The sequence below is a fragment of the Gracilinanus agilis genome, chromosome 1 (genome assembly GCF_016433145.1).
Source record: "Gracilinanus agilis isolate LMUSP501 chromosome 1, AgileGrace, whole genome shotgun sequence".
NCBI classification, from domain to species: domain Eukaryota; kingdom Metazoa; phylum Chordata; class Mammalia; order Didelphimorphia; family Didelphidae; genus Gracilinanus; species Gracilinanus agilis.
The window spans coordinates 27,947,902-27,966,325 of NC_058130.1; the positions used below are offsets into that span (position 1 = coordinate 27,947,902).

Consider the following 18,424-nt stretch of genomic DNA (forward strand, 5'->3'; position numbering starts at 1 on the left):
CCTGCCCTCACGGCTCCAGGAGGGGCCCGTCCAGAGGATGTGACCGCCTCTGCCGGGAGGGCTTTGCTGCTCCGGGACTGCTTGTGCCCCTCCTTGCACTGCTCGCATCCCTTCAAAGTTCGGGCTTCCCCCGTGTCCGTGGTGCCACCGAAGGCACGTCTGTCTCTTCTGTCCGGCACCTGCCCCCGGAAGGCTCTTCCTAAGGGCCTGCTCATGCAGGTGATCCCAGCCTTAGAGGAGGCTCAGGAAGGGGCTTGGCTCCGGCCAGCCAGCTGGGATTCGTCCCTGGAGTCCCCGCTGATGCCGCCGGAGGAGCAGCCAGGCAGCACCGGATTTGCCTCGGTGACTTGAGATTTTAAAAGAACTTTAAAACAAGTCAGATCTCCGCTGTTCACTGCCTTCTCCTTCCGAAGGCCTCCGAGGCTCAATGCCTTTTCTCCCACTCACGTACTGCCTTTGCTCTCTGAGGGTTCAGGCCCACTAGCCGGGGGCCGCTTGTCGGGCCAGGAGAGAGGGGAGGGCAGGGACTTGGACTCTCTTTTGGGCCCGCAAACCACACTGCAGTTAGACTGAGCCCCTGGGCCAAGGTGCTCCTCGAGGTGCCCCATCACGCGTCTTCGTGGGTGCTAGAAACAGCCTGTCTTGAGCAGGAACCCCAGGGTGGAGCCGTCCCCCCTGGGAAGACCTGGCAGTGGGGTCACTGGAGGAGGCTCTTCCTGTGCTCGGTCAGCTCCTCAAGGCCAGGAGAGTCGGGTTCCGTGGGGAGACGGGCCGTTGCGGCAGATGAAAGCGCGCCGTTTCTGTCCTGGACGTGTTTGAGTAGGTGCTTTCCGGCCAGCCTCCCAACCTCAGAGCACGTTAGAGGCATCTGTAGCCACTTCCCTGGGGCTGTGGGGTGGCAAGACCAGGCCTTGCTTCACACACCTCTCATGGGGTGGGAGGGAGGAATAAGGGTTTGGGGTAGACTCGCCACTCTGATTCAGCAACTGGTATGACTCAGTTATAAGTTTTGTATCTTGAGAGAGTGGGAATGAATTGAATTAAATTCTATGGTGAGAAATAAGGCATAGGAAAGAAGAATTTTGGTAATAGCTTAGTGGGGAAAGTGCAGTGAGAGGAGAATGTCATCTAACCTGAACACTGAAAATGTTCCATCCAAAAAATCCATCATCTGATAATTAGATAAATGGAACACCTTTGCCCCAGGAAGGAGCCTGTTGGAAAATCCCTGCCCCCAGGAAATAGAAAGCAGTCATTTTCTTCCACATCAGTAACTTTAACCCTACGCCAGCCCAAGAATGACTTATCCCACAATGTAGAATCCACTTGAATTTTGCCATCCCTTCCTTCCCCGTGCAGACTCCCAGAGCATCTCTAGCAGCCTCCTTCTAATTTTTCATGACAGCATGGCCCCAGGGTCAGCCTCCCTAGAGAAATGGTACAGGACATAATGAGATTGAACTTGATGCCAGTTTCAAAAGATTGGCTTTGTTTTAACTTTGGGTGCTTCTGGCTAACTCCTCAGGTGCCATCTCATTTCAGAAACAAAAACTGTTTTTTGAAAGTAGAATGATTCTTGCAAATCACCTGTCTCAGACTTTCGAACAGGGGTGACGGGTATTTTGTAAAGGTTAAATTTAGTGGCTGGACTTAAAATATATGAAATAACGTGGTTGCCGAAGTTATTATATCTCAAGTCAGAAGTTTATTTACCAAATTAGAGGGGAAACAATAAAGTAGAGAAATGTGAGAGAGGTTAGAGAGAATACCTGTACTAGTCCTCAGCCAGGAGGGCCAGTAGTGAGTGACTACGAGTCCTCCTCCAAGATGGAAGCTAGTCTCTTAGGACACTAGGAAGGAGTCAGCCCTTTTCACTCACCCAACAAAGTAGTCTATAATCTAATCCAGAATCTAAGCTGAAGCCATGATTCACACTGCAGTCTCCAGTGAAGTTCCCTTGAAGACTATCTCCAGGAGACTCAACTTCACCAGACTGCCTCAGCCCAAGGATTTCATGGCTTTTAAGGTGGCTTCCTGTTCCTGCCCCTCTTCACAGGGGCCAATCACAGTTTCCAAATTGTCCAGCCTTGCCCAAGGGCAGTGTCTGTGGGATTGACCTGTCACTCTAAAGGTGTTAACTCTCCTCCTAGGATTCACTGAGTTGTCACCCAGTCTAGCACTGAGATGCAGACTTCCCCCTACTTAAGGTTAAGTAGGGGTGTCTTCCTTTTGGAGATGTAAACTCCTGTGTAAGAGTTTCCCTTTGGGGTTAAGTGTGGGTATATAGCTTTTTTTTTTTTTTTTAAATTTTTAAACCCTTAACTTCTGTGTATTGACTTATAGGTGGAAGATTGGTAAGGGTAGGCAATGGGGGTCAAGTGACTTGCCCAGGGTCACACAGCTGGGAAGTGTCTGAGGCTGGATTTGAACCTAGGACCTCCCGTCTCTAGGCCTGGCTCTCAATCCACTGAGCTACCCAGCTTCCCCCTAGCTTTTGTTGATTAATTCAAAAGTAGACAAAAAAGTAGACAAAATCTGGTCCTCACAATCTAGTGAGGTACTAAGTAGGGGTACTTAAGTTATTCTTAACCAAAGTTTTAACTCCAGCTAGGCAAGGAGAACAAAGGATTCCCTTTTCACAAGTGTAAACTCAGAATAGACAAAGAGAACCAAGAATTTCCTTTACAATTTGTAAGTGTGGTGTTTGGGGAATAAAGTTGGGAATTTTGCTGCATTGGTGGCTGACCTCATTGGATCATGGTCACTGTCCGCCCCCTTCAGCGTCTCAGAAGCATCATTGACCAAAAAAACTTCCAAAGATGAAGACTCAAAGTCACTGCTATAAAAAGACACTTGGCAGTGGGAGTTTGGAGTGGTTCTTGTAGACACTGAGATATTACTTTGCTTTTTATGAAAACTAGGAATTTACCTAGAACATGAAAAGTATTTGGTACCCAATAATAGCATACAACAAATTCATATTTTTAAAGACTTTATTATAAGATTGATTGATGGTAAATAACAAGTTACCATCTTAAAAATACTGAATGATTTGCTTATGCAAATTGTACTTTTTCATGCAATTCCTAATGCAAATGATAGCCTTTGTGGAAAAAAGCTGATACTTCTGTGGTCTAGTTCATTTTTGAGATCTTTTCTCAATTATAAGCCTGTGTGGTCCCCACTTAATTCTGAATCACTTCGCTTTCTATGTATGGTATTTTGTCCTAGACCTTTGGCATCTTAATGGTGTGAACCTGAGTTTGACCATTCTGGCAGCCAGTTCAGATCCTAAAAAGGGAGTTATTTCAGTACAAATACTTAAGGAAGGGTGATAAGAACTTCAGAAGCATTTTCTATGGTGTCAGCTGTTAGTGGGCAGTGATAAAAGTATGAGAAAACTTCTCAAGTACAGTTCGCTCACCCGGGTTGCTATTCCACTATTCCAAAGCTCAAGAAGAAGAGAGAAAAGCCCTCTGGTATTTCCTCTGCATCCCTGCAGGTAAACGAAGAGACTTGACCCCCAGGCAAAGGGCATTTGACTCTGGCAAGACCCAAAGAGGTTGCTGCAAGCCCGGGGGCCCATGGGGGCTGAAAAGGAGGACCCCTGGATACCTTGACCCCCTTTTAGCCTGGAAGGACAAATGCTCCCGGGATCTGAGGGCAGCCCACCAGGCTTTGGGGGCCGGTTGAGGGATTTTCTTTAAAATTTTTGGTTTTCAGGGCAAGGTTTGATCTTCCAGGATTTTGATGGGAAAATATCCTCATCTGAGTTGAGTTGTTTTTGTCTTGCTTTTCAGAGAGAAGACACAGCTCCTCCAACAAGACACCCCTGACAGCATCATCCTCTTCTGTGTACTCCTTCTTTTCTTCTCTGACAAAAAGTAAAAGTAACAGCGCAGGAGTGAGCAGCCGTGCGTGCGGCGGAGTTCTTGGTGCGCCCTCGTCCAATTCCAGGTTGTTGAAGCCACCCAAAGACAAGCCGCAGCTCAGTGGAAATAGTAGGCCCATGCAGCCCGTGCAGCACGGCCGAATTCCCCATGACAAAATGTGAGCACGTTCTCTGAGAGATCCCTTGGGGGGCTCTGGGGCAGCGTAAGGAGCCAGAAGAGGCTCCCTGCGGGAAAACCCTTGTTCTGCTGGTTGTTTCCGAGATGGGGGCTCTGGGGCTGGTCTCCATGTCCTGCGCGGGGAGGAGAGGACACCCATCTCCTGCCAGCTGGATTTGGGTGCGTCTCGGGGGCAGGTTTTTGGCTGAGGCAGTCGGCTGTGGGGGGTGGGAGGCCCCTCAAGTCAGGGGGAGAGTGCAGACAGCCCCATCTCTATCTCAGCTTCTTCTCTGATTTCCCCTTACCACAATGCTGCCAACCTGGGGAAGCTGCCCAGGCTCCAGGCTCTGCTGTGCCATGCTTTGTCCCCGTAGCGAAGCGCCCAGCCTCTCCAGACACAGAAAGCCTTGCCTTCGTTCCTGAGGGTGTTGGAAAGCCAAGCAAAACCTGACCACCGAATGGTCCAGGCAGTCACAACCTGTGAAAGCACGAGCAAGACTAACGCCTGGGGAAAACCTCATCCACGTAGACCAGGCTTGCTCGAGACTGCTGATGTTTGCCCAGAACGGGCTAAAGGTTACCTTTCTCTGAGCCCCTCTCGAACCTGTGTGAGACAAAGCTTCTAAAACATGGGAGAATGATTTTATGGTCAGTCACTACGTTCATTTGAACTTATTTTTATTCCTTTGCTGGCCGTCTCCCAGAGGACCTCGACTCTTGGCAAGATTCTCTTAGCCTAATTTGAATTATTATGCTCTAATGCTGCAAACTTCTGTCATTAAGATGACTTTTTCTTCTAGCTGTACTGAATTTGGGAGTTTTTTATATTTTGTTTTTTTCCTTTTTATTTTTAGGAACATTATCTTTAAGAAAGTTTTTCCCATGAGGATTTTCCAGGTGGTCTTGCTGGCTTTTTACAGATCTGGTGTTTTTGTCTTACTTTTTGTCCCGATCTACAAATTCCTCATGCAGAAGCCTTCCTAATGTAGGTGGGCAACTCATCGGAATGGTCGTAGAGAGTTGCCTTAGACCAGTGGTTCCCAAACTTTTTTGGCCTGCCGCCCCCTTTCCAGAGAAAATATTACTTAGCTACCTAGAAATTAAATTTTTTTTAAATTTTAATAGCAATGAATAGGAAAGATAAATTCACTGCCTCCCTGGATCGCTGCAGCACCCACCAGGGGGCAGTGGCGCCCACTTTGGGAATCACTGCCTTAGGCTATGAGAACTGATGTGAGATGTCAGAGGCTTAGGCTTGGGCCTCTCAGGCCAGCTATCCCCCCACTGTACCACTGCCTCGTGCCTATGGCACCAGGGCCTTTCCCTTCACCCCCACATCCTGTGTCCCCGACACATTCGAGAACCTCTGGTTGAGAACCCTTTTCTGGACTGATCCTCCATGACCTACTCGGCTCTGAGGTGCCTGTCTTCTTTTTCTCTCCATCAATGGTAGCTTGACACCTTCAGTCAAGGTGGAAAAGATCCCCCCAAAGATGGACGGGGCACTACTGAAAACTGCTCTCGGTTCGGCTGGCTCTGCTGCTCTGAGTTCCTCCATCAAGACTGGCCTTAATTGTCCCTCAATACCAAAGCCACCCTTGCCTTCCCCTGGACAGATACTGAATGGTCAAGGTCTTCTTCCCACCCCTCCAATTTTGGAAAAGAAGCCAGAAGATAATTCAAATAATAGGAAATTTTTACATAAGAGATTATCAGGTAACTTTTCATCTGCTGCTATCTTGGTAACACTTTTTTTTCCAAAAGTAGGGGTGCTCTGTGTCTGGTGAATTAACTCAGAAAGTCCTCACAGACCCTTTTGGAGCTTCTAGTCGAGCCCTCACTGTGACTCTGGGATCACATATTTCTTACCATGGCTCTTGTCTTTAAAGGACTTGTCTTGAGGTTTCAGTTTTTGTGTTCTCAGGGCTTTTGTGGGCTTCTGTTGTTGTTTTCTGGCTGGGGCCTGTGATTCCATCAGCAGAGAGAAGTTCCCTTTGTAAAACCTTGCTCCACCAATGTAGATGGCAATTCCTTTGTATCCGAGAAGGAGGGAACAGTTAAGTCACATGGCTACTATGTGGCCCAGGCAGGCTTTGAACCCAGGTCGTGTGACGCCAATGGTGGCCCTCTGTGGTTGCTCTTAGATGACAAAATATGAAAAATGTTGTGACTTAACCCTTGTTCTCAGTGTGTTTATAGTGATGAGGATAAGCCATCTCAGAACCTGTTCTCCAGGCTTATTTGAGAGAGACCTTCCCCTCCTCCCTCAGAGATGCTTCCTCTCCCTTAGCTGCTTCACAGGGATCCTAGGGAGGAGGAGACCTCCAAGGCCCTCCAATCCGGCCCTCTTAATTTATAGATGGGGAAACGAAGGCCAAGAGAGGGAAAGAGCCTCAGAGAAAACAAATCACAACTCTTTTTTCCCCCTTAAATCAATATTACTATTTGGTAGATGGATTAGTTTATAATTTTATGTGTATTAATAGAGGAATTGCTCATTTAAATTGTAACTGAAGGGGGAGAAAACCAAACCTAGGTGTGTTCCGGGGCTCATTGTAATGTGTCTGTGTCTTTCTGACAGAGAGAGAGTTTGACCCTGACATATATTGTGGCGTCATCGATGTGGAAACCAAGAAGCCCTGCACTAGGTCTCTGACATGCAAGGTAGGCCATCTTCTGTCCTCCGGCCGGGCCCTCGTGCTGTCCACTCGCTGCTCTCCCAGGCGTCTCTCTAACGCTTGGCTTAATGACCCGGGACTCGTGTCCACTTGTAGTTGGCAGCCCCGGAGTTTGGCCCAGGTAGCAACTAGCTTGAGCAGGACGCAGCCAGGCCTGAAGCGAGGATGGGCTGCCTTCCTCCTCCCCTCACTCGCATGCTTTCATTTTCAGAGCAGTGGAATCCTTTTTGCATAAATAAAAATGTGAGGCTCTTAGGTCTCAAGATTGATTTTTAAAGAACATTAAGGTTCCTTTAACTCACAAAATGGAATGCTTTTAAATGTACGCTAATTTTTAGTCAACTGCCCCACGACCTGCAAATTGATCCTAAGACGAGTCCTTCCATGGAAGGCCACATTTTTCTCTTCACACTCTTTAATGTTTGTCTTATAGCCTAGTTCCAGACTCCAGCAACCCCCCCCACCCATTGTCATCCCCCTAAGTACATCTTTAGGGTTAGAACAATAGTGACAGGCCTCTGCTATGTTGGCTTCTTCCTGGAACATCTTCTCTGCTCTTTCATATCCCGAATGACATCTTGGTCCGTGGGATCCGGTGGACGAGGTGGCCCGAGGAGGGCCCAGGGTAGGGCGCCTGGGACTGTCGGTTCTCCGGAGGGCTAGAAAAGGCCCGAGGAGCTGGAGGCGAATGGCGACGTGGGAAGCCCGAGGAGGAGCGGGCCGGTTTCCTCGATGCTAGCAGGGCGCCAGGAGCCGAGACAGGCTGCTGCTCTGCAAACTCGGGTGCGTTGGCTTCGGCCGCTTCTGGCAAACGCTGTCCAGGGAGGCTCGTTTGCTCCATCCCTCAAAGCCGGCCTGTTCTGAAGGCGGAAGCTTGACGGCTTGGTCGGCCGGTTCCGTTTCCTGCGTCCTCGAGCCTTCTCCGTCCGCCTCGCTCGCAGATGCCGGTCCGTCGCCGGACGTGCCCACGCACGCTTCCCTTTCCGCCGGCTGGAGGCCAGACCGCGAGCCCCTTCCGGGCCCCTCGCAGCACGTGGGCAGCTCGCCTTCGCCCTCGGAAGGAGCTCTCTTGGGCGCGGTGAGCTTGTCCGACCGCCTCCATCCCCTGCAGGAACGTGTTTCGGCCGTGACTGCTGTCGTCCCCTGCCTGCTCCCACCTCGGGTCTCCCCGGCCCTTTGGGTAGGTAGCCTTCCTTCGGCCTCGTTCGGCCACTGGACCGTCTCTGTCGCTCTCCCCTTTGTGACCGACGTCCTAGAAGAAATGGCCTCCACCGCTGCCCCCGCCATCTTCGCTCTGCTCAGGCCCTCCAACAAGCCGCTTTCGTGCTCCTCCCTCGGGACTCTGTGCAGCGGCTGAGCCCCTCGGCTTAGGCCTGTGCGAGGTCAGAGCCCGGCGGCGGGCACGGAGCTCCCGGCGGCTCTCGTGGACAGAAGCACTCGCGGCACTTCCCGGGCCATCGGCGGCGTGATGGGGGCTCGCTGGAGACTGAGCTAGAGGCGGGCTCGGCGCGCCTCCTCCCCCGCAGGCAGTCCCTGGCGGTCGATGGTCCTTTGATTCTGGTTTTTGAAAGAAGAAAACAAGTGGAATTCTGAAGAACATTCTCGAACATATTAAAGAAATGCTCGGCGAGGACTTGGGGGCAGAAGACTAGCCGAAGGGCGTGCTTGGCTTCAGCCAGGACGGGCCACGCCGGACTAACCTGCTTTCCGGCTTTGCCGGGGCCCCGGGACGGAGCTCCATCCTAGCCAGGCCCGAGGAAGGCTCCCAGCTCGGCAGAACAGTCAGGCGGACTTGGACCGAGCAGAACCAGAGCGCGAGCATCCGTGTTCATCTGAAAGGAGGAGATTTTGGTCAGAGCGACCCCGGGAAGGGCGAGCTTGTGAGGCTGCGCTCGCTTCCTGCCTGCTCTGGGCCAGGCGAGGCCCCCGAACAGGGCGGACCAAGATGGGCAGGTCCTGGCCGTGAGTAGTGGAGATGGTGTGCGGGCACAGGGACGCCCAAAACGGAGGGCCAGGCAGCGGCCCAGGAGCCTTCTAGAGAAGCGGGGCCTGAGCGGAGTCCCGAAGGGGAGGAGAGCCCACCTGCACTTCTGCACCGTCGCGGGGCCATCCCCCCACCTTATCCGGGGCCCTCCTAAAATGGGGCTCGAATCGAGGTCTCAGTGGAACCTTCCGCGATCGGCAGACCCCCCAGATCTGGGGGCTCCAACACTGGGCTGCCATTTAATCGGAGCCATCTGTGCCGAGACTCACACGTGTGTTAAATAATCAACTTCACAAATCCACGGCTAGATACAAATTCGTGTGAAGACGGTCTGGGGTCTTAGTGGGCTTCCAGCTGGCCAGGAGTCAGTGCGGGTATCCCAGAGGGCACGAAGGGAGGCCCAGCCCCAGAAGGAAGGACGCAGAGCAGGGCTGAATAGGGGAGTGAGATCGCTGCTGCACTGCATTCTGGAGACAAGATGCTGAGGGCGGCAAAGTGTGCTGGGCGCTCCGGGCTCTGGATCTGGAGGTTCTCAGCTCGAGGCGGCCCAGGGGTGCCGGGGCTGGAGAGAGCTCGGGCCTGCGAGCCCCACAATGGCCGCTTTCTTCCGCTTCCTCCGCCACAAAGAGCCGCCTCCCGGGGTGCATGTGGTCGTGGCCAAGCGCTTGTGGGGGCTGCGCAGGGCCTTAATAAACCCCCCGTTAGAGGGCTTCAGTGGAGCTTGTTTGCAAAGGGTGGAAGCTGAAGAAAGGGAGGTTTAGGCTTGTGTCGAGAAACGCGCTCTGACCAGAAGTGCCTGGAGAGCTTCAGGGTGCCGGGGGCTGCGGGGGTGCCAGGGCTGTGGGGGAGCAGGGGGCTGCGGGGGTGCCAGGGCTGTGAGGGAGCAGGGGGCTGTGGGGGTGCCGGGGCCCTTCCAGCTCTGACATGGGCACCCATGGAGGGACGGTGCTGCCACAGCCCACTATTTCCATCCATCACCTTCTCCTCCTTTGAGTGCTAGCGGGCCGGCAGCTCTCCCTCAGCCTTTCCTTCTCCGCTTCTTTGTCTGTGCCGGCCTTCATCGGCATCTTCAGTGCCTTCTCTCGGCTGGCTGTCGTCCCTCCTCATCCATGCTGGCCTCCCCGATTGCCACCCCCTTTCTCTGCCGACGAACCCTTCTGGCCCCTGATTTTGTGGTGGTTCCGGGACGACGAGGTTCTCTGGTTCCCGGCCGGCTATCAGAGAGAATCTTCTTTGTGGAAGGGCCGTCCCTTGTGACAGTTGGCTGCTCGGAACCCTTGAGCTCCCGGGTGGTTTCCAAGGAGGTCCTCTCCAGGGCGTAGATCATGGTCCGTCCTCACTGCCTCCCCGGGCGAATGTCCTCCTAGACTGACTGACCGAGCGTGAGGTTACATCTGGCCCCGGGTCAGCCCCGGGCTGGGCAGCTGTCCAAGACTCGGGGGCTGCCTTAGCAGAACCAACCGCCACGTCCATCCCTGCCCTGTTGGGCGCCAGCACCGGCTCCCCTTCTTTCAGAGTGGCCTGAGGGGAGGCATCTGAGGTCCTTCCTCCCTCCTTATTCCGGGTGCCCTGTGGGCGCCCCTTTCCCCCTCCCGAGAGAGCCGGCCAGCCCTGAGGCTGGTCTCTCCCTCCCTGGGCCCAGCCCGCTCGTGGGGGGTTGGGTAGAGTCTGGTGTAGGGAGGGGTTCCCGGGGGCGTTCTCTGGCCGGGCTCCCAAGACCCACTTTCCCAGCAGTGGCAGACGGGCCTGTGGAGCCGGCCGGCCTGGGCTCCCTCCTCTGGCCCTAGAGGAGGCCTGGCCGCCTTCCTCTGGCCAGTTTAGCGCCCGAATCCTTCCTGGCCGCTTCTCGGGGTCGCCTCCCCTCTGGCCCACAGCAGCACCTGAGCTCAGCTTTGCCGCTTCCGTTTGACTTGCAGACACATTCCTTAACCCAGCGGAGGGCCGTCCAGGGCCGCAGAAAGCGCTTCGACGTGTTGCTGGCCGAGCACAAAAACAAAACCAGGGAAAAGGAGCTGCTGCGCCATTGTGAGCCGCCACCACCGGCGCAGATCCCACTCCTCAGGGAACCCCAGGCCTCCCCCTCCAGGTCGCTCCCAGAGCCGCCCCACAACTCTCACGGGGGGACGCCCACCGAGCCCCGGCCTTTCGTCTCCAACAAGCCCCGACCTCACCACCCCAGTCTTCCAAGGTCAGTAGCGGCTGGGGGGTGTCCTGCACAGGCCGGGGGCTGAGCTTTCCCAGTCTTTGGGGAAGTGACCCTGGAGGGGGGATCCCCTGGATTTCAGCGGTGAAGCTCTTGGCTTTCTCCGCCTCTTTTTGTGCGTCTGTGTGTGCAGATCTGCGCAGGCACCTTTACTGCACGAGCGTGTGCACAGACTCGGCCTCTGCCAAGGTCTGCCTGGTGCCCTCTGATGCCAGGCCGAGCCTTCAGGGCAGCCGGGGACGTGCCAGGGGAGGGAAGGGGTGAGGGAGGAGAGCCCGGCCGTGGGGGCGCCCTGCTCCCTCGGGCACCGGGTACGGCCTGCAGGCGAGGCTCCGAGGCTCCAGACAGGCCCTCCCAAGGTGGCGCCTAATGCGGTGCTGGGGATGAACCTCCGGCCAAAGGGCTGGCAAAACTTCGTGCCGGCATTTGGGCCGAGTCCAAAATACAGCCACAGGCTGGGTGGGCCGCCCGGCAGGCCCGGCCGCATCGCTGCGTCCTTCCCATTTTCCCAGAGTCTCCCGCAGAGAGAAGGGGGACGGGACGGGGATCCGGTGTGGGATGAGCTCAGCTGGTTTCTGGGCCAGGTGCATGGGGGAGGGAGGCTGCCCCACTGAGGCAGCTCACACCGGGGCCCCCAAAGCCCTGCCTGGCCCTGCCGCTTCCAGGGAAGCCTGTTGGGCCAGGCATCACGTGTGTGTCACGTGTGGTTGCACACGCGTGTAGTGTCGAGATCTCTGTGGCTCACCCTGTTGTTAGCCACGCAGAAATGGTTTCCCTGGGACGGAAGCAGCATTTATTTCGGCAAGTGCCAGACACTGCATTGGGAGCCCGGAGAGTCCGGGACGGGGTTTGGGGTGGGGGAGATCAGGGGAGTCTTAGAGAGGAGGCGGCCCACACCGCAGGGGAATCTGCCCAGGCCGGCCGGCATTCCCCGGAGGCTTCCTTTGCTGGGACAGGAGAGAGAGAGAGAGGAGGCCACGCCCGGGCTGAGGAGCTCCCGGGCCATGCGGGATCCTCGGGCTTAGGAGGCCAGGCGGGGGCTCATGGAGGAGGGGGCGCAGCCATCACGTCGTCCCCCGGCCCACAAGTGCTTTGTGTGCCCCTGCAGGCCTCCGGGCTGCCCAGCCCTGCCCAGTGGGAACGCCCCCTCCGATTCTCCGGCCTCTAATGAGTCTCCGCACCCTCCCCTGCCTTCGACTGAGCCAGCATCTCGGGGATCCAGCGACGAGGGAGAAGGCGATGAAAAGGAAGAATCTGTGGAAAAACTGGATTGTCATTACTCGGCCCATCATCCTCAGCCAGCCTCCGTAAGTTCTGTGTCCTGCCCTCCTCCTGTGGGATGTCCGATGCCCCAGGGTGGGGCTGCCCCCTCCTTGGACAGACGGACAAACCAAGGCTATGATAGAGCCACGTGAATTAAGAGTTCGGGGGATGCCGTAGCCCCCGCAGTGTCATTTGTCCGCGTGGCCGGCAAACGTGACGAGGACTGAAGTCCGCGGGAAGGCTTTAGACAGCTGAAAAGCCGGCTGTGGCGCAGGGGCTCTCCCCACCGTCGTGCTGGTGGCAGAAGCTGTGGGCAGCCCGCAGGCCTGGCGCTTCTCTGCACAGGGTGGCGCCGGCCGGCCGAGAGTCCGGGAACCAACTCGCACCACGGCCAGAGATGTTGGCCAGTTCGGCTGGTGATGCCCCCTTGGCTCTCTCCCTCTGCTGATAAATAAGGATGCATTTAGTATAAAGTCTCCGAGAGGAATTGTTATTTATTACAGAGCAGAAGCCGGGTCGGCGACCTCGCGGCAGTAGCGGACAAGCTCTGTACCTTGCCAGGACGCTTATCCTCCCCGGCACCATGCTGGGGAGAATGTTTTCTTTTGTCTTCAGAAGAGCCAGCCGTGGGAGTGCCTCACCTTTTGGGGTTCCTAAGACGGTCTTTAAGAGTGAGCTCCATCGTTAAGGAAATTAAGTTAGAAAACATTCATCGTCTTCTCTCTTGCAGTTTTGCACTTTTGGTAGCCGACAGATTGGAAGGGGCTATTTTGTCTTTGATAAGAGGTGGAACCACATCCGCTGTGCCCTTAACCTCATGGTGGACAAGCATCTTAATTCCCAAATGTGGAAGTGAGTGCCTTTTCCTTTCCATTGATTGGGAGGGGAAGGGTGAGGGGCTCTTCTGTTTTGTTTTCATTTTCTTCCTTTTCATGAATCTGATTTACCTCATGCATTGACATTAAAATGAAAGTCAACTACCAAGTTAATATATCCTTGAGAAGTAAGCTTTCTTGGAGCTATCATAGCCCATACCTCCTTACCTGTGTTAATGGGTCATCACAATTATTGGGGTTCTCTGAAACCCATAGGTCATCCTCAAATTGTAGTTTAGCTGTCCATCTGCACACCCTAATAGGCAGACCTTCTGTCAAAACTGATTAAGAAGTAAGTCATTTTGAGGGGCAGCTGGGTAGCTCAGTGGATGGAGAGCCAGGCCCAGTGACGGGAGGTCGTAGGTTCAAATCCAGCCTCAGACACTTCCCAGCTATGTGACCCTGGGCAGGTCACTTAACCCCCATGGCCTAGCCTTTACTGCTTTCTTCTGCCTTGGAACAATAATATTGATTCTAAAACAGGAGGCATTTTTTTTTCAAAGTAAATCGTTTCACTAGTTTCTGGTTCCAGGTATCCCTTCCACATCATGACTTTCCCCATCACAGTTTCCCTATATTGTGGGTCAGCATAAATTAAATGGAGATTTGGGGGTAGTTTGGCAGAAGCTGCAAATGACAAGCAAAGGCTGGCAGAGATGACCCAGAAGTTTAGCTACTTAGAAATGCATAAAATATATGTATACTTGGTATGCTATAATATCAATATGTTTTGTTTCTTAGTACCATAAATACACACTTCTTTTATTGTAAAGGCCCCATAAAAAGAGAGAAAAAATGTCAGACTTCTTCTCTGGTATGAAGGGAGAGTCAAAACATTTAGAAGCATTTTCCAGATGTGGGGGCCCTGCTCCTCTAACCCCACATATGGAAGGGATAACTATTTTAGTTTCCTTCCTAAGCCTGAAGTGAGCGCTCCTCAGCATGACAAAGTGCAGAGGAAGAAGGAGGCAGGGAGGGCCCAGGTAACCAACCCCCTTTACCTGTCATTTGAAAACACATCCCCCATCTGCCCCAGCAGGGCATTCAGAGCCCCTTTCTTGGCATTACTTGTTAAGGACTCGCGGTCCCTCATTAATTTAGAATCAGTGGATCCTAATTGGATTTTTAATTGGATCCTAACTGGAATTAATTGAGGAAGGTTTTGTTGTTGTTGTTGTTGTTGTTTTTAAGCCCTTACCTTCTGTCTTGGAATCAATACTATGATTGGTTCCAAGGCAGAAGAGCAGTAAAGGCTAAGAAATGGGTGTTAAGTGACTTGCCCAGGGTCACACTACTGGGAAGTGTCTGAGGCCAAATTTGAACCCAGGACCTGGCTCTCACTCCATTGAGCCATCCAGCTGCCCCCAATTGAGGAAGTCTTGATGTTTTGCAAATCCTGCACCCTCAGACCCCACTATCAACATTTCTGGTTTCTCTTCCCTGCCCCCAGAGCTGGTCCTTCGTAGGATCTGGAGTTGGAAGGGACCTTGGAGATGACAGCCAGCAGGGAGGGTAGACGCCGATTTGCCCCATTTCCTTTTAGTTCTGCCTGTGTAGAAATATTCTCTCCAAGGAATGCAAGCATTTAAGAAAGTGGCATGTAAGTCAGTTCTTTGAGAACTGGTGGGGCCAATCCAGCTCTCCCTCTGCGGTTGTTGTAAGACAGGAGGTGAGGGGAAGCCGAGGCCCTTCTTGCTCACTCCTAAGAAGTCACCAAACATTCCCTGTAGTGCGGGGTGAGGAGAACCCAAGCTTTAGTTTGGACAGGAAAAGCTGGGATCAAGTGGCATCTTTTCATGGCCACAGAAAACCCCGGAGCCATTGGGCCGGGCCCTTAGCTCTGCGCCACTGCTGGGCCCCTCCAGAATGTGTGTCTTTGGGCTTTGCTGGAGCCCAGGGTTGGAAGGTAAGGACTGAACACTGGGCTAAGTCACCAAGAAAGGCTGTAGAAAACGGGCAAGCCCAGCGGCAAAACCCGGGCCAGGACATGCCGGGCTGTGGGGGCAAGAGCTGGCAGTCTTGCTCTTTGGGCCGGAGAAGCAGAGAAAGAGCAGAGGCCCTGCCTCTGACTGCTGGGGAGGACAGGAAGGCAGGGCTGGAGCGAAAAGCCGAGTTCTGGGGCCTCGGCGCCCCTGCCAGGGCTCTTTCATGGAGGAACTTTGACGGATCCGGGCTGCCCCAGAAAATGTGCCTGACCCAGGGCCCTTTTGGCCCGAGAGCTCTGCTAGGCCAGGATGCTTCCCCCACTCGCAGGTCTTCCCGGAGCCACCTGGCGGCCTCTTTGGAGCACTGCACCGGAGCAGGATCACTGGTGCAAGTGTGGGCTGTGGCGGCCGGGGGAGGGCTTGAGGGCGAGGTGCCCCGGGGCAGCCTCTTGGTGCCCTGGCACAGCCGCCATTTCCACGTGAGAGAGGAGCGCAGGAATGCGGGGGTCAGCCGAGTGCCCGTTCTTGGGGTGTGATCCTTGCTGCCTTCGGCCCGGGGCGCTGGGAGGTTAGACCTTAGGAGCGGCGCTCTCACCACCTCTCGTCTCTTTGCAGGAAAATCCCTCCAGCTCCTGGTCATTCGGTCTCGGCGCGCGTTCCCCAGCGGACAAATTCGGGGCCCTTGTCCCCTTTCGGCGCGAGCCCGCCGGGCTCTGCCGCCTCCTGCACAGTGTCGCCATCGCCAGTGTTGCTCTCACCCTCCTGCCTCCCCTTGAATAGCAAAGCCGCCCCGGCCCACGGAACCGCACTCAACGCGCCCCCGGCCTCCGGGGACCCCCGACTAGCGACCTCCTCGTCCCCGCTGACCCCAGCAGGGGCGGCGGCGCTTTCCTCGGTACCTTCCCCAGGCTCTGGGAAGCCTCCAAAAATGAAATCCAGCAAGTCCTTGAAGCTTAAGGAGCCTCCCGCCAACAGCCCCTTCTGTAACAGCCCTGGGGGCGGGGCCGGGGGCGGGGCCGGCAGCTCAGGAAAGAAACGGAAAACCAGCCCCCCGGTGGCCACCCACCCGGCCTCCGCCGCCTCTTCTCCTCATTCCACAGACTCTCTTAGGAAAAACTGCGTGGCCAACCCCGCCAATTGCGGGCCTGCCTACCCCTCCCCCATGGCGTCGCCCCCCACCGTGGGCCTCAACTGCCTGAGCAACAGGGCCTACGCGGCGGGCGTCCGGCACGACCAAGCAGGGAGGGGCCCCCTGGCAGCTAGCCCGGCCGAGTCCATCAAGAGGATGAGCGTGATGGTCAACAGCGGCGACTCCACGCTGTCCCTGGGCCCCTTCGTGCACCCGCCCGGCGAGCTCGTCATGGCCGCCAGCGGGGCGCACGGCGCCTTTTCCCACGCCCACCATCCCCCGCCCCCTCTGGACAAGCTCCTGGGCAAGAAGAGGAAGGGCTCCCCCAGCGGCGGCGGAGCCGTCCAGCACAGCGGCCAGGCCGGCAAGGTAGCCAAATTGCCCTCGGTGAACAGCGTGAAGCACCCCGGCCCCCTCCCAGCGCCGCCAGGGCTGGCCGGCAGCGCTCTTCTTCACCAGGTAAGGGAGGACCCGGCGAGCTGGGGGAAGGCCTGCCGGGCCGCCTCCTCGGCCCCTTGGGCAGCCTCGTCCGGGTGGCTTTAAGTGCGGCCTGAATGCAGACTTCCACGGAGCTGACCAGACAGGGTGCACTCCGGGAGGAGCCTTCGGTGTGACGGAGGCCGGCAGCCCCCAAGGCGCCCTGGAAGGGCAGGGCCTGGGGGCAGAGGGAGCTGCTGCCCGAAGCAGTGCCGGGTCCATGGACCCACCAGGATGATAAAGGGCTTTTCAGGGTTTTCTGTGTCCCCCGCCTGGCTAGCAGCAGCCCGGACTTCCTTGGGTTTCAGAGGTGCCGTCCTGGCCCTCTCGGACATGTGCTGGAGGCTGTTGTGGGGTCTCTGGACCCTTCTGCGATGGTGGCCCTCCCTGGCCCCGCAGGGCCCCAGGGTGCATCCTAAAACTCTGAATGAAGGGGCTGAGTCTTGGCTTCAGCATGTTCCCACCACCCGGGTGCTGAGGGGCAGGGCAGGGAGCTGGAGCCAAGGAGAAGCCAGAGGCGGGCGCCGAGGGCCTGGAATTCCTTGTTCCACATTGGAGCCTTCTCCCGGCAGGCCTGCGCGCCCCTCCCCACAGGGCTCCCCTCTCCTCTGCAGGGAATACCCAGCATGGCCCCGCGGGAGCGAGTGCCTCTCTGAGCGCTCCCCGGGAGGCCAGAAGGGCCGCTCCTTGCTGGCTAACCCCCCTCTCCCTTTGTGTCTCCCTCCCAAGCCCAAGGCGCGGCCCTGACAGCCAGCGAGGGAGCAAGAACTGGACAGAGCCCTCTAGTCAAACCTCCGCCTGGCCCTCTGGATCCGCGCTGCCTTTGACTTGACCCCAGCTTCCTGGGTCCTCAGGTGTAGAATCTGCTGGACTGTCTGTTCTTTCCAAAAGGAATTCCCCGAAGCCTTGTCTGTAGCCGCGTCCGGCCACACAGTTGCTTTGGTCAGTGTTAAACGTGGCCTGGCCGCTCGCTGCGAATCTGTGAGATGTTTGACTTGCAGGGAGACATCATGTTGCCCCTCTGATCGGGCCGGGCCGCGAGCTGGGGACGGAGCGTTCCCGCGGGCTTCCTTCTCCCCCCAGGTCACCCCCGCCTGTGGAGGACCCCCCAGAAGGGAAGGTGGCTTTCTTGTTGCGGCCCAAGAGTAGGGACAATCGCCCCACCCAGCGGAACCAAACAGGCCCTGTCGGTGCCGGCCTTTTGCAAGTCCTTTGGGATAAGGAGCTGTCCGGGGAGTCTAACTTTTAAACTAAGCCATCGATGCCCACAAAGCAAGTTTGAATGATTTTGGAGGAATTCTTTTCATGGTACAAAAGCAATTCTGTTGCTTTTTAATAAGATGCAACTGAAAAGGAATAGAAAAATGCTAACTAGTTTTGATAGAGGAAAGCCAAATGAAAAAAAAAATCACTGTAGGGGGAAAACCCTATGCCGAGATTTCCAAAGAAATGTAATTTCTTTCACAAGGGTATTCCATAGAGTCTTCACATTGAAACAGCATATCAAAGTAGGTTGATTATACCTTCTAGCCTCGTTCTATTTTCTAAAAATTGCCTTTTTAAGATGAAATTAATAGGATACCACAGAAGCGAACATTCATATTTTTAATGTTTTTGGAGGCAAGATAGGTTCTCCTCAGTCTTCTCTGAATACTGTAACAGAAATCAGTTCCAAACATCAGCCTGACCCGACCCTGTTTGTTCCAGTCCCTTTCTGTCACTCAAGAGAATTAATTGGTTGGGTTTGGGGGTGGGGAGCCCCCCTCGCTTCTCAAGGATCTCTGCTCTCACCTCCCTGAGGGGACGCTTCCCACCCCCAGTAAAATCTCTAAAGGGCTTGA

General features: G+C 55.2%; 1 protein-coding gene across 1 annotated transcript in view; it reads left to right on the forward strand.

Moving 5' to 3' along the window:
* The window catches only part of ATXN7 (ataxin 7), a 62,317-nt gene extending 44,303 nt beyond the window's left edge, over positions 1-18,014 (forward strand). The window contains exons 5-12 of the mRNA XM_044675713.1: positions 3,801-4,050; positions 5,503-5,765; positions 6,631-6,713; positions 10,628-10,899; positions 12,023-12,221; positions 12,908-13,029; positions 15,593-16,565; positions 17,313-18,014. Coding sequence (XP_044531648.1) covers positions 3,801-4,050; positions 5,503-5,765; positions 6,631-6,713; positions 10,628-10,899; positions 12,023-12,221; positions 12,908-13,029; positions 15,593-16,565; positions 17,313-17,330 — 2,180 coding nt within the window. The 3' untranslated portion in view covers positions 17,331-18,014. The remainder of the gene's footprint in view (positions 1-3,800; positions 4,051-5,502; positions 5,766-6,630; positions 6,714-10,627; positions 10,900-12,022; positions 12,222-12,907; positions 13,030-15,592; positions 16,566-17,312) is intronic.
* The last annotated feature ends 410 nt before the right edge of the window (positions 18,015-18,424 follow it).